Here is a 25,314-nt window from a genome sequence, read left to right on the forward strand (position 1 = left end):
AAAGGACTGTCTCGAAAGATGACACCATCAATCCCAGAACTCGCATGCAGGTCGGATGTGGCGACCATGTGTGGAACAGCAACGGTTGAACCTCAGTCTGAAGTTTCAAGAATTATTTCCCCCGAGGGAGAAAACACCCTGACTGAGGACGAGTCCAAAGTTAGGCCCAGATAGTCAAGTCTCAAGGAAAGGACCAGGGATGATTTCTGAAGGTTCGGAACCCACCTGAACTTCTCCAGAGTTCTCATGGTGACTTCCAAATTTGTTTGTCAGCACCGTAGGGGATTCCACACAGAAGCAGATCGGCCAGGAACCCCGGACCGATAGGTCCCGCTGCCGCAACAGCGCCAGGACCAGAGCCAATACCTCTGTGAAGACCCGAGTAGCAGAAGCGAGACCAAGGGGTAACGCCACAAACCGAAAGAGATCCTTCCCCACGGCAAAAAAACAGAGAACCTGCTGGTGTCCTGAACATTTTTGATCCGCACAGAACCATCAAAGGGCCAGAAGGTCCAGCTTGTTGAGCCAGAGCCTGAACTGCCCCACAGAGCACTGCAAGCGATCCAGGAACAGCCGTAAAATGAAAGAGAACAACTCACTGGAAAAAAAACGGATCGAAACCCAATCTTTCAACTGGACCGCATGGCCTCCTGAACCCAGCTGCCTGGGATCTGGGCCAGCCGTAGGTCCGATCCCCACCCCAAAGACGGATGAGGACGCACCCTCAGGCCGAGTGGGCCTCGTCCACAGGCCTGGAAAAAAACAATCTCTTGTTCGCCAGACCAGGGTCGTTGGGAACCACCAGAGGAAGTCTTAAAGAACTTAGCCACATCGACTGTCCACGAGGGGCGAAGAAACTGTTGTTCCCAGTGCAGACCCCGCCAGGGACTATAGATTGCGAGCCAAAGCCCGCGCCATCCTATCCCCCAAGTCCTTAAAGGATGGGGATTCCTCCACCGGAACAACGGTAGTCCTATTTAGCCTAGAGAACACACGTCCACCATAGGCGGAGCAGTCCACAGTACCAGAGACTCGACAAAAAGGGTAACGTCTAACAGCCGCTTAGACACCCCAGGGGCACTTCCCAGACGGTCCCATCCTACATGAGCCTGCTGGCAGAATAAGCTGCTCTGGATGGCATGTGAATGCCAGATGTTACCTGCGGCCTCCAAATCGCAGGGTCTTACGCACCGAAGCGACCCATACATCCACCAGCGCCTGAATGCACGCAGGGGTGGCAAAATGTTGTCATCATCTGAGGAGACAGGGCGTGAGGTACCAGACCCAGTAGGGAGGCCCACGTCTGCGGCGGCTAATTCAGACTCAGAATCCGAGACGTCAGATGGGGGCAGGGGTAGTTAGATAAACGCTTAAGCGAAGCCCCCACCTTCACCCGGGCCCAAATGCTTCCCGAACCGCCGAAAAATGCATTGATGGACAGTGGAGATCTGGAAAGCCCTGCGGCCCCAGTGAGGGGGTCAGGTGGGGATACATGACCTGCAGGGTCCATATGGAACCTGAGGAACCCACCAGCAAAATATGCAAAAAATTACAAAAAAAAAGTATTTTTGTAAAAAGACGCGCCCCCCCCCCCGGAGGTCAGGCACACGCTATCTAAACCCCCCCCCCCCAAAAGAGAGAGAGAGAGACTACGCTCAGTAACTCACTGTCCCCAGATAGCAAGATAGCAATCGGATTAGAAGGTTTCCAGCCGTGTCTCAAAGAAAAGAGTGAGCCAGGAAGCAGCCCAGGATGAAGGGAGGGGCTCCTCCACCAAAAAGAACACCTCCAGGCACTCCCACAAGCCTTTACAGCAAAAAAACAACCCCAAAATGGCCGAAAACTATCCTCCCCCCAAGATGGCCGCTGTCACAAATGCAGACAAGGCTACTACAGAGGCCCCCTACTGACAGAGCCCCCCCCCCCCACACCATCGACCAGGCACCGTGAACAGATCCCCCCGGCCCCCAATGCGGCCTGCACACCAGGCCCCAGACGCAGGTAGGCACAAACAGTCCCCCACGTGGGGGGTCACAACAGTACAGAGGAAAAACCTGGAGTGTGAGGGTCCGACCATCCCAGGGAGAGGGCCCGCATCCAACCCAAAATCCGCCAGGGAAGGGGGAGTAAACGTTTACTCACCATACTGGGAACACAGGCGGGCGCCATCTCATGACAGGACCCCACGTCACCGGAGCCAATAGGAATGCTGCAACATAAGCCTAGACCCTGTTGTGTGCGTCCAGGCGAGACATTTAACTCACGGGGCCAGTCCCCGTTCAGTGGGACTATGTCGCGGTCAACCCAGCACGGAGCTGAGGCCTGCGCGCGCTTTCTGGCCAGACTGGGGTGACCACTGAATATAGGGATCAAGCTCGTCACCCAGCCCGGCATAATTGCTTGAAGATCTCACAGAAAAAATGTTCCGGAGAAAAAAAGACTAGCTAAAAAGAATCTACTTAAAAAAATTACTTCTATGCCAGGACCAAAGATCCCAGCAAGGAACTAGGTCCTTACTCCTGACTAGGCAGATTAAAACTGACATCCTATGCAGGAAGAGAGAGGGTTTACCCTCCGGGACTGCCCAGAGGTGTAGCCAGAACTTTTTTCTGGCTAGTGTCCTACTCCTGTAGGGGGCAATATAACCCTACTGATATGAATCAGAGAGAACTGCGTCCGTCAATGAACAATAGAGAAATTCAAATTTCTAAGTATTGGAAGTGCCTATTCTTGCACACACAGATTTGCCAACTCTGCAAGTGGGTGTCAATTGTCCCTATTGGTCACCAGCATGTGTTGGTTGGTAAAAAATATTATGGCAGGTCCGGGCACTCTGGTGACAAGTCTAAGAGATGGCATTGTTTCCATTGAGACATCAGACTGTTTTATGACCAGCATAGCCCCTACAAGATGCATGGCACATAAAATTGACTCATCAAAATGAAAAGCATGACCTCAATTAGTTCTTCAGTATAATGATATAGTTCTAAACCACCAAGTGGATCCCACAAAATACAATTAATAACTAAATGTCTGTATCTGTTATAATTGTCCTGTGTATTCATCTCTATACTGTGTGCAAGCTAAGCAAGTCTCTAATGAATGATTCTTTTAATAACTCTCCTCCCCGGCAACACATCATTGCCTTTCCTTTGCTCTCCACTTGCTCTATTCAGCCACAGATGCAATGATAGAAACACCAAGTATGAGGGGGATTTATCAAAACTGGAGTAGCATGGCAGCCAATCAGCTTTCATCCTCAGCTTGTTCAGTTAAGTTTTCAAATGAAAGATAGAGGCTGACTGGTTGTCACGCACAGCTGTTCTAGATCCTGGCTGCTCCAGTTATGATAAATTTCCCTCCAGGTATTTTCTTTTCTCCCAATAGCTATATTGGAGGGTTTGGAGAGCAAAGGAAAGGTTAGTATGTGATCGTGAGGAAGAAGAAATTCAAGTGAACCTGCACATTGATGTACCTTGGCAAACCACAGCCAAGCAGAACTCAACCCATTAATTTATTGGTTTTCTTACAGTTACATTTAAGGCATGCCAATGATTACTACTCAACAAAACTCTCATGCCATCAATATCTGGTGTCACAACTGATCACATGTGCAACACCGTGCCAACTGCAGGTCAAACAGAGGCTAAGATGGCAGCTTTCTTGGCTGTAATGGATAGGGTCTAGTTCCACTTTTATTACATTTTATATGGGACTCATGTATCAGTGTTACGTATGAACAGCCTTTACAACCCCTAACATTCAAACTTTTATCCCCCAACTGTCATGTCCCAGTGCAGGTTAGAATCTGATATGAGACTTGATTCTCTATGCTATTTGTCATAAGGATCAATATTTTCAGGACAAACAGCAGTTGTTTTTAAGTGAAATGAGTCAGCTACCTTTGCAGCGCCATAAATAGCTTGTCCCACCATGTCTTGCCTCATGCAGCAGAAGCCTGTTAACGGGTCCTATGCTTTAAAGCCCCAGTAGCGCAGAAAGCCCAAAGAGTGCTGCAGTATTATTGTAGGGACATGCCAATGTACACATTGGGCAAATGGGTAGCAGGGTCAGGCCGAGCAGGAAGCAGTGAGCACAGCTGACACATAGTGAACATGAACTTTTACAGCAGTTAAGTGACACCTGAGTTAAAGAGACAGGAAAAGTAAATATAGAATAAAATACACAAACTGTGAAAAAGAGAAAAGAAAGTGACTAGATGAGGAAAAAGTGGAAACAAAAGCAACTTAAAAGTGGAAATCGCATGGCCTAGACTGAGGGTCTGAAGGACTATTCTTTTTCCCTTAACCATATTCCCACAATTCCCTTATTCCAACGAAAAAATCGGAATGGTTGGAATGAAAAGCAAAGAGTCATTCTTACTTAGGACACTTTTTAGAAGACCTAAAGTGCTAGGCCATAGAGCTAGATCTACATAGATGCCAATTGGTGAAGTGAAACCCAAAACGATTAGAGGGACCACTGGGGATAGAAATATGGAAGCTGACATTCATGTTCTTAGAGCAATACTCAACTCCCCCAAACCGCCAAGTATTTTTAACCTATATTCCTGGGTTCTCTGCTGAACACATTCTCAACTGCCCCCTTTGAACATTTAAGGCAGTATGCATCCAGGGACAAATGCTCAAAGTACAAGCAGTCTGTGTTCTGAGTATTCGTCCCTGAACAGCCCACCTCCCACAGCAAAACAGCAGGGGCTCGTGCAGCAGGGCTAAATGCCCAGTGTGCCTAAAATATACCTATGGGGATATGCTGAATGTGCCAACCTGAGGACTTCAGTATGAGACAAATACAAATGGTAAAAGTAGATATAACATAGGTAAATACCAAGCAGACAGGGGGCTAATTGTTCATTTAGAAGACTTGTAGTCAGCCGAGTGCTCTACTGTTTAAAGGAGATTTTCCATAGATAGAAATAGCGGAGATGCCATTGCTAATCTCTTGAGCTGCCCGACTGTCATGCTCATCCACTGACTTTGAAGGTACAGTTTAAAGATTAGCCTTCAGAAGCAGAAACGGCCTTTGGTTTTCATATCCAGTGCTCCAATTTACCCCAGCCCCTTTTTCAATGATCTAGGACAGGGTTCTTCAAACTACGGCCCTCCAGCTGTTGTGGAACTACACGTCCCATGAGGCATTGCAAAACTCTGACATTCACAGACATGACTAGGCATTATGGGAATTGTAGTTCCTGAACAACTGGAGGGCCATAGTTATAAGACCCCTGATTTAGGAACTCTATTTGTTTACCAGTTTGAAATGCAGGAGCAGTATTCTCAAACACACTCATTCAAATGCATTCAAGGTCACTCATCTGTTCCTAGCAACAGGTAACCTCTGAGTGTGCAGATATATGCAAACAACGATGCCTCCTTTCAGCCAGTCAGTTCATTGTACAAGCTGAGCAGACGCAGCTGATCACATTCACCTGTGATCATAGCATCAAGAGTCTACTTATTCTGGGTGCTGGAATCTGCTGTCTCAGATAATTGCCCATGTGAAGAAGGCCTAACTGTCATTCATATACAATATAGAAAGCCAGAAATTAACTGTCAGTGCTAGTTAGTTTCTCAAAGCCATCAGTCAGGAAGCAGACCCGCCCATATGTGAGATCTTTGGAATTTGGTTGCATTGGATGACTTGGAAAGTCTGACAAATGCTGCCTGTTAAATCCTAAGTTTAGGTACATAAAAAAAATAAAAAATCAGCAGGAGGCTGCTCAGCTTGTGCGGTTGCCAACTGTCCTAGTTGAAATCTAAAGCTCTCCACACCCCTGCACCCCATTTATACTAAACACTGAACCTGTCATATGCATCAAGAGGGCTTTCTATACCTGCCTTCTCCACCTTGCTCCTCCATTTAGAGAAGCTCTACTATAGCTTCCATGAATGAAAAGCATACATATGAATTTATGAGGCGGATCTTTCATTCATCTACCCGTTTTCCATTCACAGATCCCCTTTCATTCATAGAAGTGATAGTAAAGCTTTCATAATTAAAGGGGGAGGGGGGAATGGAAAGGGCAGGCACAGTTGGCACTCTTGGTGAGTCTCTGACAGCGTTGTTGTTTCCACCCAAATCCCTGCAGCCATAATCTTCAGATGGTTTGGGGGTTGAGATACCAGCAGGCCAGCACTAGCACAAAGGCCACTTTTTCAATGTAAGTACTGTTCCTTGTGCTAATTTTTTTTAAAATGTACCTATAGACGTTAACTACTGAACCTTGTACACTGTCCCCTGTGTTGTGAGGAGCAGGTAACTGACAACCAAAAAACTGTCACCACATGACATGCCAGCTTCAGTGAGTTCCTAAGCCTCTTTTTCTTCTCACTTCTGTTATTTTTTTGGGGAACCAGCAGTTAATGTTAGTTGTGGTCATGTGCACTGCTTTTTGCACACTAAACATCCCATAATCCCTAGTCTGTATCAGAAGCAAGCAAGAGAGGGTGGCTACGTTCCTACATACAGTGGGACAATGGAGAACGAACGTAGCCACCCTCTCTAACAGGAAGACAAATCACAGCAGCAAAACAAAAATCCATTTGGAGATTTGGAGGACCCTGAGAGCAAAATAAGGGACTTTTTTGAGTCAAGAACACATGCTTGAAAAGATTAGTGTCACTTTAAGGTTCAGTAAATAGATGTTCTGACACAATTGCAGCATATGCATGTTCATTGACTTTTACTTTGGAACTGCTCTTTAGCACCTTCTAATACACTCTCTAATGCAGATTTACAGCTTTCATTTCACTTGCAGCATGCTTGTGCAAGATCAGTGGCTCAACAAGTACTGACGTCTGGGACAGCTCAGAAACTATAATTTTCAAAAGGATATACGTAATATAACATAATATAACTGGGTACTAACATTTATAGGTAAAGTTGAACCAGGAAATATCCAATTGCCTCTCGGGGGGATCAGGAAGAAATTTTCCCCCTGCTGTAGCAAATTGGATTATGATTTGCTAGGGTTTTTCGCCTTCCTCTGGATCAACTGTGTGTACAGGATTGTTTATATGGGATTGTATGATTTTTTTTTATTGCTTGAAATAGATGGACTTGTGTCTTTTTTCCACCTAACTATGTAACTATGGAAAATAATGACAGTTCATATATTTTTCTCATGCCAGGTGTGCTTTAAGGGAAAATTGTCAACTGCACAGAGGATACTTTTGCAAACACTCTCAATTTCTTTAGAATAACTAATGCATTATTACTAGGAAAATAAGCCCCGTCCTCAGGAAATTCACCTATGACTTTGTTTGGTTATACCACAAGTGCTCTAATGGGCAGCACTGACATGAACTCAGCCAACATAAAAAAGGGCATAGATGAGATAATGTTATAAAATAAAGCAGCAAGAAATGGAAAAGAAAACTTCATGTAGGAACTCGAGAAAGAAAGCAGAGTTAAAGAAAAGAATGAAGAGAAAAATAAGAGTGGACAGACAGGGAAGAGTAAAACACCTACAGTTACTGGAGGGATATAAAGAAGGCTTTTCCCCCCACTCGCTGCTTACTGACACTGGTTCAGGTTTGTTTGGTGAGAGAAACCATTATTAAGGATGGGGTGAAGAGGGAGAGTTCATGTTCAGGAGGCAGCCACTCACCGGCCAGGCAGCCATCAGAGCCCCGCACATTGTCCAGAGCGTCCAGTGTGACATGAGCTGCATTGTTATTGTCACACTCTCTGCCAGTCCTCTGCCCTGCAACAGAGTTAAGGAAGTTAGAGGTGGGCATGATTTTGTACAGACAGACTGCCCAACATATATTAGCCTGGGAATCTTGTGAGTACAGTAAGAAGAGGAAGAGAGTTGTCAACTGCAATAATGATGCCATGCAGGAGTGGTCTGTACATGCATTTTAAGAATAACCAGCAAAATATTAAAAAGTACCAGTCCAAAATGGGCATTTGTGAGTCTGATTCTCTAGATTATAACAGTGCTGCCTACCTTTCAGATGGGTGTGCGTTGTTATTTACTTGTATACTCTCCCTATCAGAGCAGAATTGTCAACTCAGTGTCAATCTCTAAGGCCACCATGGAGGATGACTGGTTCCCTCAGCCCTGTCTGATAACTAACAAACACTTTGCTTGGCCTGCAGGAGGAGGGTAAATTGTCAATCAACAAAGCCTTTGTTTTGTCATGCAATCTTAACAGCAACATTGTGATAGGACAGTTTTAAATAAGACAGTCTTAGGGCCTGGGTCAAAAGGCCTTGGTCTTGTGTTGAAGGAATCAGTTTGGCATCAGTTTGAGATGCTTCCAAGATTATTCAGAATTCAATTACAGGTTTACTCCATCTGCAGTTGACCTGAGGTGTATTGCTGCACTATTGTAACAAATCAAAAAGCAGAGATTAATATTATTACAAAATGCCTTTTACTGACTGCCCATCTTTAATATTCTGCAGGTTTTATGGGGTCAAAGCATTGCTTACCAGGTGTCTAAATAATTGCTAGACCCACAGGGAATTAGTGAAACAAACATTCAACAACACGCAAGTGGAGGCTCAATGGAGACTAAAGCAGTATATGGAACATATTAAATGGGGTAAATACTGAGAGTGTTACCATCATCCTCTTCTGGAGACGCAAATTCTTCTTCTGTGACATTTCCCTGAAAAAGCCGAAAAAGACAACATGCCATCAGGAAGCCCATGTGACCACTACTACTTCTTTACAAAAAGATCTCCTAGAACTGCCAACTGCAGATAAGCCCTACAGTCTAAAGAAGGAAGAGGAAGGCATGCTGGTGGCTTTTTGTACTGTAAGACTTAAGCTGGCCATATATGGATTCAAATTTGGCCGGTTAAGCAGGAACCGCCAAATCTCGCACGGTCTATGGCCATTCCTGTAAAAGAGGAGTCGACCTAGTGAGCAACTCCTCCTGAATGGGAATGCTGGAAAACTTGTGCTCGATCAATGCATGCAGCCAGTGGCTGCTACACTGATCAATGTATTTTGGCAGCAGGGTAGTCCTGCTGTCAGAACACAATAACGCAGCGGGGAGGATTTGCCCATCCACCTCAAATGTTGCTGATCAAAAAAAAGAACTGAATCATCTACAGCCAGCTTTATCTGCAGTTGGGGGTCTGTTGTAGACAATCTAATGCCTGGTCAACTGGGGCGAAATATCGGCCGGTTCAGCAGAAACTGGCCGACATTCAGCCCATGTGTACACCAGCCTGTCTGGTTTCTGCCAAATGGGCAGGCTGAAAATCCAGCATCCGATTAGCACTGACAGCCAAAGGCTATAAGCACTAATTGGTGTGCTCTGACGGGGGGCACAATAGCTCAGCAGGGGGAACACTGTACTAATATCGAATAGTTAGTGCAGCGAGTTCCTCCCAAGCACCTTAGTTCCTTTTTCGTTTAGCCCACTGGGTTGAAAAAATAAAAAAATAAATAAACGGATAGTGTGTACTAGGCATTAGGAATCCTTTTGGAGGGGATTTCGATCTATCCACAGTATAATAATATAATAAGAAGTCTCACTTAAGAAGATATTCACAAGCTAGTGCTGCGTTACTACATGTGCATTGTGTCAAGGTGGTCCATTTATTTTGAATGGGCAGCCAACACACCACAACAAAACGCATGGCTCTTTTGATGAAACTGTGCTCAATGGATAACAGTGCGCATGGCTCTTTTGATGAAACTGTGCTCAATGGATAAACAGTGCGCATGGCTCTTTTGATGAAACTGTGCTCAATGGATAAACAGTGCGCATGACTCTTTTGATGAAACAGTGAACAATGGATAACATGTGGGGTATACAATGTACAGTTAACAGCAAACAAACACATCATAGGTTGAACTGGATGGAATTATGTCTTTTTTCAACCTCACTAACTATGTAACTATTTGTGATGTGACACCTTGGTCTCGACTATATAATGTGTTTAGGGTGCCATTTGCAATCATTGGACAGACATTGCAGGGCCCATGCCTCCTGTCTATTCACACCCTCCCCTTCCTACCCAAACATTAGGGAGGTATACCTCTGCATCCATTTCATCTGCAGACACAGTCACAAAGTGCCCCTCAGGTGATAGCTGTAAGAGAGGCATGTAGATGGTTAGAATACTTTCAGACATCAATGAATGGTGCTGAAAGCAATGCAAGACTTACCTCTCCCTCTTCTGATGGGGAACCGCTGGGTGCCACTGGAGGTGATGGCGTGATCCCCTCCTCCTCCTCCTCCTCCATCACGCCAGCTGTGTAGGAGCCAGACATTGAGGACACGGTGTCTGTGCTGAGCTGGGACTGCTGGCTGTGGGACGAGGCCATGGACATTACGGACTGTGCCAGGCTACTGCTCAAAGGGTCTGCGCAAGAGATGAGGGTGGAATGGGGCAATGGAGGAAGTAGTGATAACGAAGGATAAGACGGAAGAGGGAAAACAAGATAAACAAATGAAAAAGATGAAAGTGAGGATTACAGTACAGGGTACAGAGAAGAACGAGGCACAGAGCAAGGAATGGTAAGCAGGGGAACAGAAGTAAACCAGTATATGGCAGGGTAAGAGATGGGCAGAAAAGGGACGGGTGAGGAGTACAGTTAAATGGTTACAGAAGCATAAAGCAACAGAATTCTCAAAGCTGGTGTAAGAAATGTTTCAGTCATAGCAACAAACAATGTAAAACAAAAAGAGCTTCAACAACCCACCCAAAAAGAAAAAGCATACAGCTGCCTAAATATACATAAGAAATAAAATATCTACATTCACTGAGTTACTTTTCAGAAACAACGAATGACATTAATTTTGATGAGAATTTTTGTGTGAAAAAGCATCAGTAAAAATAGGATAAATAAATCATAAATGTGACTGGTATATTAGTTATATTTTTATTTTGATTAGAAGATTACAGTCCAGAAACATTTTCCTCTAATCCTGTCCTGTTGACTACCATCACTGGGACAGAAAGTTAAAGTGTATGTCTGGGAAAATAAAAAACAATTATTCAATACATCTCTGCAATACATATAGCAATTTAAAGAGAAAAACATGGGGAAATATCTGCAAATCCTGCCAGAAATGTGGTGTGCCTGTTACAACCTGTCTGAGCTGACAGCACAGTTATCAGTTGGGAGCTGTTCTGTAGTCCAGCATGGAAGAACTGGGCAGGTCCAAAAACACTGCATGGGATTTGTGTATTGCAGAGGCAACATGTTGTCAGACCAGACAGGAATTTAGCTTACTGGATTTTTGGCAGGACAACTAGTATTTTTCTATAAATTTTCTACAATTGCTTCATTTTTTAAAGGAATAAAACATGCATTGCATACCAGAGGTATACTAATTTGTTTTACCCTGATATACACTTTAAGAAGATATCTTCCCATTAGGGACACAACAAAAATGAACTCAAAAGAGGTTCTAACCCTTTCCCACTTTATCAAAAAAAAAAAAAAAAAGTTGCTTGGGGTTCCATTTAATTATGAAAACTATAGGGACAGCATGTGTGTAAAATATTATGGTGTGAAAACTGTTCTTGTACTAATTTTATAAAAGATTTACCAACATCTGTTCTTCAGTGGGAAATTGCTTTACTGTACTGTTCATCCTATTTAGTAATCAATAAATGAAGATTCCTTCTGATATTCATGCAACATTTGTCTATTTTTTATCTTGCAGAATATTCAAACTATTCGCTGGTTTGAAGTTTCTATTCATTAATTCATAGTAAAGCCCCGTACACATGTACCGATCGTCGGCCGAACGATCGGCCGTCTTTTTACAGGGCTGTCGGTGTCTGTTGAAAAGTGCAAAAGACTGCACAAGAATTTTGTCCGCCGACTACAGCCGAGTGCAGAAGTGATGTCATGTAATGGTTAACTTTCCCTGTGTTTTTTTTTTTTTCTGAGCATGCCCAGTCTTGCAAATCTGCTATCTGTCGGCCGAATTCTGTACTGACTGGCGAACAATCGGCCGCTCTGGTGTCGGCATACAAAAATTTTCATGCTTGCAAGACAGATTATTTTCGGCCGAAAGTGCGCTGTCGGCTGTCGGAAGCATCATACTAACAAGCCTACAATCGGCAGATTGGTCGTCGGCCGAAGCTTTTCGGCCGACGATCGGTACGTGTGTACTGGCCTTTACTGCAGAAGACCCTGCCAGGCCCCAAACCTACTATACACTCCAATAGAAGCTCAGGATGTACAAAAATTCCACAGGTATTCTTAAACACTCCAGTATCAACCAAAAGCTGAAATATTAGATATAGGCAGGTTGACCCTTTAAAACGCTAGAGCTGTCTTTTATTTCAGTAGGATTTCTGATAGTTTTGGCTCCCTCACCACTATCTGGAAAAACCCTCTGACTCAGAGACAAAATGCAGGGTATGCAAAAGGAGCAGGTTAAACCCATTGACCGAGACCCTGTTCCCATCTGTGGGTTTTAGCTGAGGTATATTGTGTGTTTTACACACTATTACTGAACTATTTGTAATGCCAAATCATATCAGCAAGCATTCATTTTTTAATGCACTGTACTTGTACCTAAAAAGTGCAGAGGTCAATGGGGTTTTGCACAGCTCCTCCGGATTAGCTAACTTTGTCAAATTTAGTCATGAGCTCAGGTAGGTTCAGATATGAATAAGAACCCACCTGAGCTATCCCACCAGAAAGTTGTCAAAGCAGACAGAAAATCATAGGCAAAATAGGCCCAGTAGCGGATAGCGGGAGTTTATACATGCTAACAAGTGACCAGGGCGCTGTACCATGAATTCTAAAAAGTTTATTTATTGAGTATTAGCTAAAACTTACATGGATGTCTTGGGCCACAGTGAAGGAGGTGAGGGGGAATTCACAGACTGTCACAGAACAGATCAGGGGGACACAGCGGACAGGGTGGTGGTGAGCTGGAGCAGGATGCATGCAGGCAAGTTGCCTGACGGCCAGTATGGGATGTTATTAACCCCACCCCAAGAAGCCTGGTTCAAGGCAAAGATGGAATGTAGAAGACTGCAGATGATGGCCAAAAAAGCACTGGACAGCAGGGGTGGCCAAGATCACAATGACCAACACACCTGGACAGGAGCCTGAAAGCCAGGAGTACAAACCGCCAGAGAAGCTGAACCTCAATCCATGGCTGCGGTGTATCCTCACACACACTGTAGACCTTGTGCAAGAGATAGTGGTGGGTGGGCGTATGCGTTTCAGGGTCCTGACCCTTATTAAACTTCATCTGACTGCGTTTTATAATTCATGGACCAGCGCCTTGGTCACTTGTTTGCAATTCTCTGTGGTTCTTTCCCCAATCTTTTATATCAAGAGCTGCAGATCATACACTGGAATTCGTGTTTTCCACTTTTAAGAATCTCCATGACAGCTGCTAATCCTCAAACTTTTTTCTGCTTTTTTAAAAGTTGACAGTTGCTCACCCCTTGCAACCTGTTTGCAGCAACTTCATATGCATGAATAATTATTTCCGGCAGTCCATTGTGAGCGCTTGAGTTAGTGTCTAATGCCACGTTTGTTAAGTGTATACAGGCTGTTGTGGGGCAAGCAATGCTTTTGCAGCCTATGATTGGCTCTCCGGTTTGACATTTTCCTTGCGGAAAAGCTAACGCAGGTTCAGATTGATGTCCAAACCTGCCTGAGCTCATTCCTGGTGTCCATTTGTTCTGCTAATCATTTAACCCATTGACCAACCTCTGAACCTTTATAAGTCATGTGTTTTGCTAACTAATCGTTTTATGACCAAGGAGCATGTGTGGTCATAGAAATGTGAGAACAGCCCTGATCAGTGTAGATGCTGGGAGCAAAACATATGAAATTCTATCCAGTGACAATTGTTGTTTGACAGTGTTCATCTGATAATGTGTTGCAGCATATGTGGAAAAAGTGTGGGTCATTTAGCATGTGATCAAGCCTACAAACAGATCTTTCTATTGGTAGCAGTAAGGATGAGCTCCATTTTGGCCCAAACCTGTGGGAATGTCACATGATAGCAGGCCTTGGAATTCCCAGCCCTGCACCTGCACATAGCAAAGGGGCGGGAATGCTGGTGACATCATTGAACTAATATGGCTACATGGACACATTTGGTCAATGAGATTAACCAAATATAGTCATGTGGCCATAATTGGGTTAATGATGTCTCCAGCATTCCTGTCCCTTTAAAATGCCAGGTTACAGGGTGGGAAATTCCACTGCCACGACGGCCTGCTATTATGTGTCAGTTTTCCATGGGTTCAGTATGAACTGAGTTCGATCTGAACCTTAGCTAATCCCTAGACAGCAGATATGAGCAGCATTTTACACTTGCAATTTACAGTGCCTTGAAAAAAAACTGAATTTTTGTCTTAGCGTAAAATCCTTTTCTCTGAGGTTCACTGACTGACACAGCTCCATGTCTTCTTAGACCCTTGGGCTTATGCTGTTCTCTCTTCAGGAGTAGGACTAGGCGGAAACAATTTTGGCTACGCCCCTAAGTCAGTCCCAGGGGGTATACCATCACTTCATGCTATAGGACTTCAGTTTGTAACAAGCAGCGTCAGAAGAATACATAACTCAACCCAACAGAGGTTCGGGTGCTGTGTCCATCAGTGAACCTCAGAGAAAAGGATTTTACGATAAGACAAAAATCCAGTTTTCTCTTTCTTTCACTGACGAACACAGCTCCATGTGTTTTTAGACCCTTGGGATGTCTCAAAGCAGTATCAACATGAAGGGTGGGAAAAACACAGCAATACATATACTTCCCAACAAGGACTAAACATAGCCAACCAGGTAAAACAGGAGCTCAACCAGGAACAACTGGAGTTTACCACCAGGAATAAATACACCCTCAAGAGGCGGGAGTCTCTGCTACCACAGCCTGCACAACTTTTTCGGCAAATTGCATCTTCAGAGGATGCAAGTACATCCACCTTATAAAACTTTTTGAATGTGTGTAGAGATGACCACGTAGCCGCCTTGCACACCTGAACCCCTGACGCCTGATGACAAAAGTCCCAGGAGGCACTGAGCGCCCTCGTAGAATGCGCCTTGACAGGGAAAGGAGGGACCTGAGACTTAATAGAAGAGGCCTGCACCACCGTTTGTCTGATCCATCTGGAAATGGTTGAAGCAGATGCAGCCTGCCCCTTATGAGGTCCATCCGTAAGAACAAAGAATCGGATTTCCGAATCGACTAAGTCACCCCCAGGTACACCCGAATTGCCTAGACTACATCCAGGGAATGTAGAGCAATTTCTTTAGGATGTTTTGGCTTAGGACATCAGGACAGCAACACAATATCTTCATTCAAATGAAACCCTGAGACAATCTTAGGAAGGAACACCTGACAGTCGTAACACCACTTTGTCCCTGTGAACCACCAGGTAAGGTGACCGACAAGACAACGCAGCCAACTCCGACACCCTAAGCGCCTTAGTTATAGCGACCAAAAAGACCACCTTCTGTGACAGAGTGAGCAAAGGAAGTTCACAAATGTTTTCAAAAAGAGGCTTTTGAAGTATCGACAGTACCAAATTAAGATCCCACAGAGGTACCAGGGATCGCACCGGAGGACTCAGATGGACGAACTCACTGCACAAAAATGTGAACAAAGGACTTCGCTACCAACGGCCTTTGGAAAAATAAAGCCAAAGCGGAATTCTGACCCTTGATGGTGCTCCGAGCCAAACGTTGATCTACACCTACTTGTAGAATCTCCAACACTCGAGACACTGAAAAGGAATGGGGAGAAACCCCCGGGACTCACAACAAGTAATGTATGCCTTCCAAACTCAATGCTTAACCTTCCTGGAAGTAGATTTCCTAGCTTTCAACAGCGTAGGAATCACCGACTCTGACAGCCCTCTGTCCTACAGCACCTGGCTTTCAATAGCCAGGCTGTTAAAGCCAGCGACTGTAAAGCAGGATGGAAGATTGGTCCCCGAGACAGAAGATCCTCCCTAAGAGGAAGTTTCCAAGGGACATCTGCTACCGGCCTTACCAGGCCTGCCTACAAAGACCGTCAAGGCCAGTCTGGTGCCAACAGAATGACTGGAATCCCTTCTACCTTGATTCTGCGTAGCAGTCTCGACAGAAGTTGTATCGGAGGAAAAGTGTTACTCAGATGACACTGACCCCAAGGGGCCAGTGGGCATCTGCCAGAGGATCCCGAGACCTTGACACAAACCTCTGCACCTTCCTGTTGAGACGTGAGGCCAACAGGTCCACATCTGGGGTACCCCACTGGAGACACAGCTGGGGGACCCCCGATGTGGACCTGTTGGCCTCAGGTGAAGAGACCATTCTCCCTGATCCAATGTCTACCGACTGAGAGATAGTCCCCTTGCCAATTCTCTACCCCCGGGAATGTGCACAGCAGAAAGGGCCGGAACATGTAGTTCTGCCCATGAATCAAAAAAACTCTAGTAAAAGTAAGGCACTGTTTATGTGATAAGTTTATCCGTGAAAGTTTAAACTTATTGTGTTGCAATTTATTTAAACAAACTAAATGTGTGGATATGCATGTGACACAACCTGCAAAATGGTAGCTATAAAGTGTCAACGTGCATCTAATATAATATTGCATACATAATTCAAACATAACAGTCAATGTGTAGATCACTGGATATATTAAATATATAGTATATAAAAAACAAATGTGTGGATCACTGTGCTTATTAAAGTGCTCTAGTGCATGATCATACATGTGCATTTAAGGTAGTGATGGACCGATTATCGGCAAAGCCGATATATCGAGGACCGATATGCACTTTTCCCGATATATCGTAAATCGGCCCCAGAGGTTACCGATATTGCCAATATTTCTGGAAAATGCTTGTACCGGAGTGATGCCTGCAGCTAGAGGCATCACCCTGGTACTAGCGTCCATAGCCGACGGTCGGCTGTCTTGTAATGACAACCGATGTGGCTGAGAAGCCGCTCGGATGTCATTAAAAGAAGCAGAAGGGGAGGTCCCCCACGTCCCGCCGCCTTCTGTGGCTCGCCCGGGTCTCCCATCCCACCGGGAGACCTGGGCAACCAGCCTGCACGGCCGCCGAAAGCCCGATCAAAGCCGCATTTGGCTCTGATCAGGTCTCCATGCAAAAACCCGGAAGTGATGTCATGAGTGACATCACTTCCGGGTACTGTCTGACGCCAGATTCAAAAAATATGACAGCATTCAAAACAGCCAAACTTGGCATTTTAATTGCTTTTAAGTGAAGAGGAGGGGTTTGGGGTCCTTTAGACGCGCAGATCCCTCCACAAAAGTACCTGTCAAAAAAAAAAAATGTTTCAAATGTACAAAAATATTGACCGATACCGATATGCATTGGCCATAATATAGGAATCGGCAACAAAAAAACGATATAGGTCGATCACCAATTTAAGGTAAATCCTATATAGTGACTCCAATCATACATAAAAATATCTTAAAATTTTAAAAATATATAAAATAGTCCATAAATAGTGAAATGAAGTTGAATATTCTGCCCAACACCGTGATTGAAGAGTTAAACTTTTGTCCACCTCATGAGTCAATCCACACCTCAATGCTCACCAGATAATCCCAGGCCACTGGGACCTATATCACTCTTCCAAATCACTGGATATATTATATATTGAGGATCTCATTCTCTCCTTTCTATAACCAAGGTATATCAATCGTTTCCATCAACCAAGATGTAAAAAGGAGCAAAGAACAAGGAAGGATAATAGTGTAATTCCGTTTAATCAATGATCCTAATAAAGCAATATACAATTGTTCGCTTACAGGAGAAGATGCCCGAACTGGCACAAATAAGAACCGCCAGAATTTGAATTTTATCTCCTCTGTTATACAGCTGACTGGCTCACCCTTCGCCTGCACTCCGAGACAGACAAAGCCTGATCGCCCGAATCTCCAGGATGTTGATCGGCAGACTGGACTCCTCTCGAGTCCAAACACCTGGAGCCGAGTATACTCCCAAAACACCTCCCCACCCAGACAGGCTGGTATCCATGGAAATCTCTGTCCAATACAGGGGAAGAAAAGACTTCTTCTGAGCCACCATATCAGAAACCCTCTCCCACCCCGACTCAACAGGATCAGATCGTCCAGCGACTGCGGATTCTTGTCTCATTTGTCAAGAATGTCTCTTTGCAGAGGTCTAGTATGGAACTGAGCAAACTGAACCGCCTCGAAGGTGGAGACCATCAGACCCAGCACTTGCATGCAAGTCCTGTGCGACGATCGACGGTTGGACAACAGGACCTGAATTGCATCCTGCAACTTCAGTAGTTTCACCTGTGGAAGAAACACCCAGGCTGATGCTGAATCCAGCGTCAGACCCAAGTAGTCCAGCTAGGTGGACGGAGTCAAAGCCGTTTTCTGAAAATTCAGTGTCCATCTGAACTCCTGTAGAGGTTGCACAGTAATGTAGAAAAGAAGACTATAGGTGACAGAGCGGGACTGAATCCGTGTTATGCCCCCCCCCCCCCCCCCCAGAAATTTTTTAGAACAATACAATGGTCCCAATGGGGTTTGTGCGAGGCATACACATCAGGTATAGAGGTGATGAATTTACAAAAAACTTAGAAAAGTACAAATTTTATTATGAACTAGGAGATAAAACCGAGTGAGTGAGACAATCACTCTGCAACATTAAAAATAATGTAGATGACACAACAGTATAAATACTCATGCTAACAATTTGAAACGATAATTATACAGTTCTTAGTGGTAAACGAGCCTACTGATAGTTTTTCAAATATAGCATCCCAACATGTTTCAAAATCTTAGACGATTTCTTCATGGCGCAGCCCCAGGCAGCGACAGTGTTGCATAGACATGGCCCACCATATGGTAACCATACTAAATGGAAAAAAAAATGCAAAAACATGAATATAAAAAGAAAAAATATATACTGCGGCTAGAGGTAACTCTGATCGTGACCGTTGTTGTGACCAGGGCTATGCGACCTCGCAAGGTGTTTTACTCGCTGGCCAGCCCCCGTAAAGTGGAGCTATGTAGTGGCCAACCTAGCGCGGAGCTAATAGTTGGGTCACGCTCACAGGCCAGCCTGGGAAGGCCATAAGGATCTAGGATATCCAGCGCATTGCCCAGTCCAGCTGTTGACTGTAGTTCAACACAGAAACAGATTGATTGTAGTTCACACAGAAACAGAAAATAACAAAGAGAAGAGAAAAAATTCCATTTAAAAAGAAAAATAAATGGCAGGACCGCAGATCCCCACAGGGAGCCAGGTCCTTACTCCTGACTAGGCAGAAAAAAAACCCGAAGTCCTATAGCAGGAAGCGATGGTATTCCACCTGGGAATGCCTCAGGGGCGTAGCCAGTATAAGCCCAAGGGTCTAAGAAGACATTAAGCTGTGTCCATCAGTGAACGAAAGAGAAAGTATTTATAATAATACATTTTGTCATGTTACAACCAAAAAAGTAAATGTATTATTTTATTGTGATTTTATGTGATAGACCAACACAAAGTGGCACATAATTGTGAAGTTAAATGAAAATTATAAATGTTTTTCACATTTTTTTTACAAATAAATATCTGAAAAGAGTGGAGTGCATTTGTATTCAGCCCCTTTACTCTGATACCCCTAACTAAAATCTAGTGGAACCAATTGTCTTCAGAAGTCACATAATTAGTAAATAGAGTCCACCTGTGTGTAATTGAATCTCAGCATAAATACAGCTGTTCTGTGAAGCCCTCAGAGGTTTGTTAGAGAATCTTAGTGAACAAACAGCATCATGAAGGCCAAGGAACACACCAGACAGGTCAGGGATATGGTTGTAGAGAAGTTTAGAGCAGGGTTAGGTTGTAAAAAAATATCCCAAGCTTTGAACATCTCACAGAGCACTGTTCAATCCATCATCCGAAAATGGAAATAGTATGTCACAACTGCAAACATGCAGACATGACATGGCTGTCCACCTAAACTGAAAGGCCAGAAAGGAGAGCATAAATCGTAGAAGCAGCCAAGAGACCCAACTCTGGAGGAGCTGCAGAGATCCACAGCTCAGGTGGGAGAATCTGTCCACAGGACAACTATTAGCCGTGCACTCCACAAATCTAGCCTTTATGGAAGAGTGGTAAGCAGAAAGCCATTCTTAAAAGAAAGCCATAAGAAGTCCCGTTTGCGAGAAGCCATGTAGGGGACAAGGAAACATGTGGAAGAAGGCGCTCAGAAAAAAACAAAATTTTACTTTTTGGCCTAAAAACAAAATGCTATGTGTGGCGAAAAACCCTGCATATCACCCCTGAACATACCATCCCCACCGTGAAAAATGGTGGTGGCAAAATCATTTTGTGGAGATGCTTTTCTTCAGCAGGGACAGGGAAGCTGATCAGAGTTGATGGGAAGATGGATGGAGCCAAATACAGGGCAATCTTAGAAGAAAACCTGTTAAGAGTCTGCAAAAGACTTGAGACTGGGGTGGAGGTTCACCTTCCAACAGTACAACGACCCTAAACATACAGCCATATCTACAATGGAATGGCTTAGATCAAAGCATATTCATGTGTTAGAATTGCCCAATCAAAGTCTAAACCTAAATCCAATTGAAAATCTGTGGCAAGACTTGAAAATTGCTGTTCACAGATGCTCTCCATCCAATCTGACAGAGCTTGGGCAAACATTTCACTCTCCTAGGTGTGCAAAACTGGGAGAGACATGGCCAAAAAGATTTGCAGCTGTAATTGTAGCGAAAGTTGGTTCTAGAAAAGTATTGATTCAGTGGGGCTGAATACAAATGCACGCCACACTTTTCAGATATTTATTTTTAAAACCTTTTGAATATCATTTTCCAGATGCAATTCACAATTATGTGCCACTTCGTGTTGGTCTATCACAAAATCCCAAAAAAATACATTTAGGTTTTGGTTGTAACATGACAAAATGTGGAAAATGTCAAGGGGTATGAATAATTTTTCAAGGCACTGTATGTATGTAATGGTGTTTCAGAGCTTTCCACACAGCATCAACAAAGGGACTGGATTCAGAAGGTACAAAGCTTTGCCACATAATCCTGCACCAAATATATAAAATGTATTCTGATATTTATAAGGGGTTGCTGGTGCCTCAGACCAGATCGAGTGGGACTTTATGGGCAAGTAAGAGGTATATAGAGCAATTAGCATTATATCACTTGAAAAGAATAGGTAGATAATTATTAAAATACAATAGTATTTAATCTGTAAATACCAGTAGTATATACAACAAGCATTAAGTGACAGTAGTGCTTGGGACAGAGGCCCAAGTGTGAGGAAAAGAAAGATGATTCCGTGGAATCAGTGACAATGGTGTTATCGGGTGACTAAACCAATGGATTTTTTGTTGTTGTTGTCCCTTGAATGTTGAAATGGGACATAATCCCGGAAAAAATCCTAAATTGCTGACGCGTTTCGGCTCTCTTGTGGGCCTTTCTCAAAGCGTTCAGTCACTCAGTCTATGGTCTATAGAGGTAATATAAGATATAATATGTAAGGATAATTTAAAACAAATCCTTGAGATAATTTATTCTTAGTGTTGAAAATAATAATTACATACATGGGTGCAGTCATTACTTCCGCGCAGAGGCCCCTGTATCCGTTCACAGTCACAGCGGGAATCGTGTAATGCAGGGCCTAGGATTATAATTGTATTGTTTCTTACAGTATAATTCAGATGGATCATGTAAATATATATGTATGTATTTTTATATATATATTCCTCCACTTACAGTTTGAATGCACTGGTGGGAGGTTGTTCTCTCCGGAATCCAGGGGGTTAATTCCCCTCTTTTTTGCCGGGCTCGGATCTAGAGTGTAATAAATAAATATTGTGGATAGTATTTGGGGATGAATCCAGACAGGAGCAAAACTGTCCAGTAAATATCCCAAAAAAAGCCAGTATTTCATAAATGCTTAAAACTTGTAGGTGCTTAAACAACTTCCAGAAAGTGGTATGGTGCAGAAGTATAAAGTGACTTTTATTTCTTGGTGCCAAGTTTATTGAGAAAAATCATAATGGGGGCTTTGCAGTCCGTTACACTTACATGGATAGAGTTGTCCTTTAGGCTGGCGCAGTGTTGTAGGTCCGTCCTCTCCTCTCCGCTGGAGAGAAGTGAGGATTACCTAGCGTTCCCTGGCCTTATGAAGCCCTTCGCGCATGCGCATTGCACGTAGACGGGCTCCATGACGGCGTGACGTGGGCACCAATGTCTGCGCCTGCGCTAGCTGGATGCGCGCGCAGGCTGCAACCCCGTTGCTGGGGACGCCGTTCTGGCCGCCGACACAGAAGGAGGAGCCATCTTCTCCCCGAAGGGATTGGTTGGTCCTGATAATCCCCTACAGCGGTAGGGGTTACCGTGCCGGGTGTGACTGTGCGGTGTACCTGGACCGATCCGCGGAATTGTGGCACACACCCCTGTATTCACAATACATATATAAGTTATATACAATAGTATACATGGGTCATCACATTGGATTCAAACAATGTTATAATGTTATATTAAAAGATTGTGAAATGAAATGAATGTTATTCTTAACAGCAGTATTACACACAGCTCCACCATGGGTAGCCGTGGGTTAAGGAGGGACAGCCCTGATTGCCGGACCATACTACAGATCGCCCCAGGGCCATGTCCATATGGAATCGGGTTCCTAGACACTAATGTAGGAACAGTATTATCCAGTGTGCTATTTCCAACACTAGAAACTAAGGAAAGGGAAGGAAGGGGGGGGGGGGGGGTTGGGGTTTTTTTTTGTGTATATTGAGTCATATGGGAGATATATGACAGTCACAGTAATGGAGACGTTGGGATGGATGGATGGGTTGTTAATCTGTCTTGCCCGAAGCGAAGCCTTCAAGAAACGGGCGGAAACTTTCATTTTCGTTCAGGCCAGGAGATTTTGTGGCATGGAGGCGTCTAATCCACCTCATTTCCATCTGAAGTAATCTCTTATTCCAATCCACCCCACGATGTGGTATATGAATTCTTTCAAGTGCCATAAAAGTAACTTTAGGCATTCGGTTTTTGTGATCGTGGGTGACGTGCCTCCCGAGGGGAGGGGAGGGGAACAACCTCCCACCAGTGCATTCAAACTGTAAGTGGAGGAATATATATATAAAAATACATACATATATATTTACATGATCCATCTGAATTATACTGTAAGAAACAATACAATTATAATCCTAGGCCCTGCATTACACGATTCCCGCTGTGACTGTGAACGGATACAGGGGCCTCTGCGCGGAAGTAATGGCTGCACCCATGTATGTAATTATTATTTTCAACACTAAGAATAAATTATCTCAAGGATTTGTTTTAAATTATCCTTACATATTATACCTTATATTACCTCTATAGACCATAGACTGAGTGACTGAACGCTTTGAGAAAGGCCCACAAGAGAGCCGAAACGCGTCAGCAATTTAGGATTTTTTCCGGGATTATGTCCCATTTCAACATTCAAGGGACAACAACAACAAAAAATCCATTGGTTTAGTCACCCGATAACACCATTGTCACTGATTCCACGGAATCATCTTTCTTTTCCTCACACTTGGGCCTCTGTCCCAAGCACTACTGTCACTTAATGCTTGTTGTATATACTACTGGTATTTACAGATTAAATACTATTGTATTTTAATAATTATCTACCTATTCTTTTCAAGTGATATAATGCTAATTGCTCTATATACCTCTTACTTGCCCATAAAGTCCCACTCGATCTGGTCTGAGGCACCAGCAACCCCTTATACATTATACATATAGGGACGGTGGCAGAACCTACTTCAGTACATGTGTTCAAAAGAAATTCCCCCCTTCTTTTGTATTCTGATATTTTTCACTACCTGAGGACAGCTGCAACGTGAAGCAAATGGGGACTGTCCTATGACACTTTTAGGTCTCCAGTTAGAAAGTGAAAAGTGTAAAAAAAAAAAAAAAAAAAAGGCATAGCCGTATACATGGTGGCCTTTGTGCGTTTATGGCCTGTGACTGCATGAGCCCCTTAAGAGAGTATAACACTTTATTGATTAATCAAAGAATTAATACATAGTCCCTGACCTTCAGGAGAGGTGATGGTGGAAGAAAGGGGTGTCCCTGTACAGGAAGACTGGTCAATGGCTCCGGAAGAAGACAGAGTCAGGTTTTCGCTCTCTGGGGTAGCTCCAGACTCCTGGGGTAAAACACAAAACAGTGAATGTGAACTTATTTTTCTCCAATAGCAGTACTCAAGTTTATTTTTTCCTGTGTGGCTTCATAAGGTTTTTTTACTATATTGCCACCTATAGATAGAAAATGTTACCAAGATAAAGAGCAAGATGTAGTATCCAATATAATAAAATGGTGCCTGGAAAAATGTTTAACGTAGACTGAATTCTCATTCATGCTTTTTGGAATTCTTAGGAAACTGGGTTATTGTAAAGCATGGGAATATGTGCGCCAGCCTAAATGGTGGAGTAATAGAAATCTGAAAGCTTGATAAAGTGCTGGCAGACTTGAAGCCTGTGTAGATCTCGGCTCCCACCTCCCTGTTCCTCTTTGATACTGCAAATACTTCATCCTGACCAGATAAAAATATATTTTGTGGCTTATATGCTAAGGACTTTTTGCAGAGACAAAAGAGGCTATGGATTATTACCTGTGTAATATTTGGCATGCGGCCAGTTATCATCAATGTATTGGATATTTTGTATGCCGCTCCCTTATACTAGTATCAATGCTGGTATTTATTGCAACAAGTAAATTGTGAACTGTGGTCCTATGCTTACCTTTCCAGAGGCTTGTTTCTTTAAAAGCCTCTGCTTCATTGCTTACTTTCCTCTGCAAGTATTTGACCCGTTGGATGGGTCAAATATCTGTTTTCCCCACCATTTTCTGTGGTTCCTCCCGCCAGTCTGTATATCCTGTAGTAACATATGAGCCAGTAGGAGAAGCTACAGTGAGCAGTGGGGGAGCAGGTTGTTCTCACATCCTAAAAGTAATTAAATACTTGCAGGAGTCTGTGAGCAGTGAAGAGGCCACTTTTAAATAAAAAGGCCAGCTAGAGAAGTGAGCATAGGCAGCCATTTGATTTGCAGGTGAGTTTTACATTTAAGTAAATTAAAATTTTTGTTCTCAGCTGCATAAGAGCTGGGGAGAGGAGCAGCAACAGTATACTGAGCTTCCCGGTGAATAGTTGTACAAGGGGAGGGGGTGTGTCAAGGCAAGTCTGATCATTGGAGGAGAGCAGGCAAGGTTCCCAGCACAGATCGAGAACTGACTATGCTGTGCTCTCCTGCTTAGCATGGTCAGTTATTTATTGGAAAGCAGATGGACTGACAGTAACACCAGGAATTTCATACAAAGGAAGCAA

General features: G+C 43.8%; 1 protein-coding gene across 2 annotated transcripts in view; it reads right to left on the reverse strand.

The window, feature by feature from the left end:
- RNF157 (ring finger protein 157) overlaps positions 1 to 25,314 on the reverse strand; it is a 225,198-nt gene that overhangs the window by 18,499 nt on the left and 181,385 nt on the right. For both annotated transcript variants that reach the window (XM_082272519.1, XM_082272520.1), the window contains exons 15-19: positions 24,024 to 24,135; positions 10,154 to 10,350; positions 10,024 to 10,077; positions 8,594 to 8,639; positions 7,631 to 7,726 (exon numbers count right to left, since the gene is read on the reverse strand). In XM_082272519.1, the coding sequence (XP_082128645.1) occupies positions 7,631 to 7,726; positions 8,594 to 8,639; positions 10,024 to 10,077; positions 10,154 to 10,350; positions 24,024 to 24,135 (505 nt within the window). The remainder of the gene's footprint in view (positions 1 to 7,630; positions 7,727 to 8,593; positions 8,640 to 10,023; positions 10,078 to 10,153; positions 10,351 to 24,023; positions 24,136 to 25,314) is intronic.

This window comes from Pelophylax lessonae (assembly GCF_965119305.1).
Source record: "Pelophylax lessonae genome assembly, chromosome: 11".
NCBI lineage: Eukaryota > Metazoa > Chordata > Amphibia > Anura > Ranidae > Pelophylax > Pelophylax lessonae.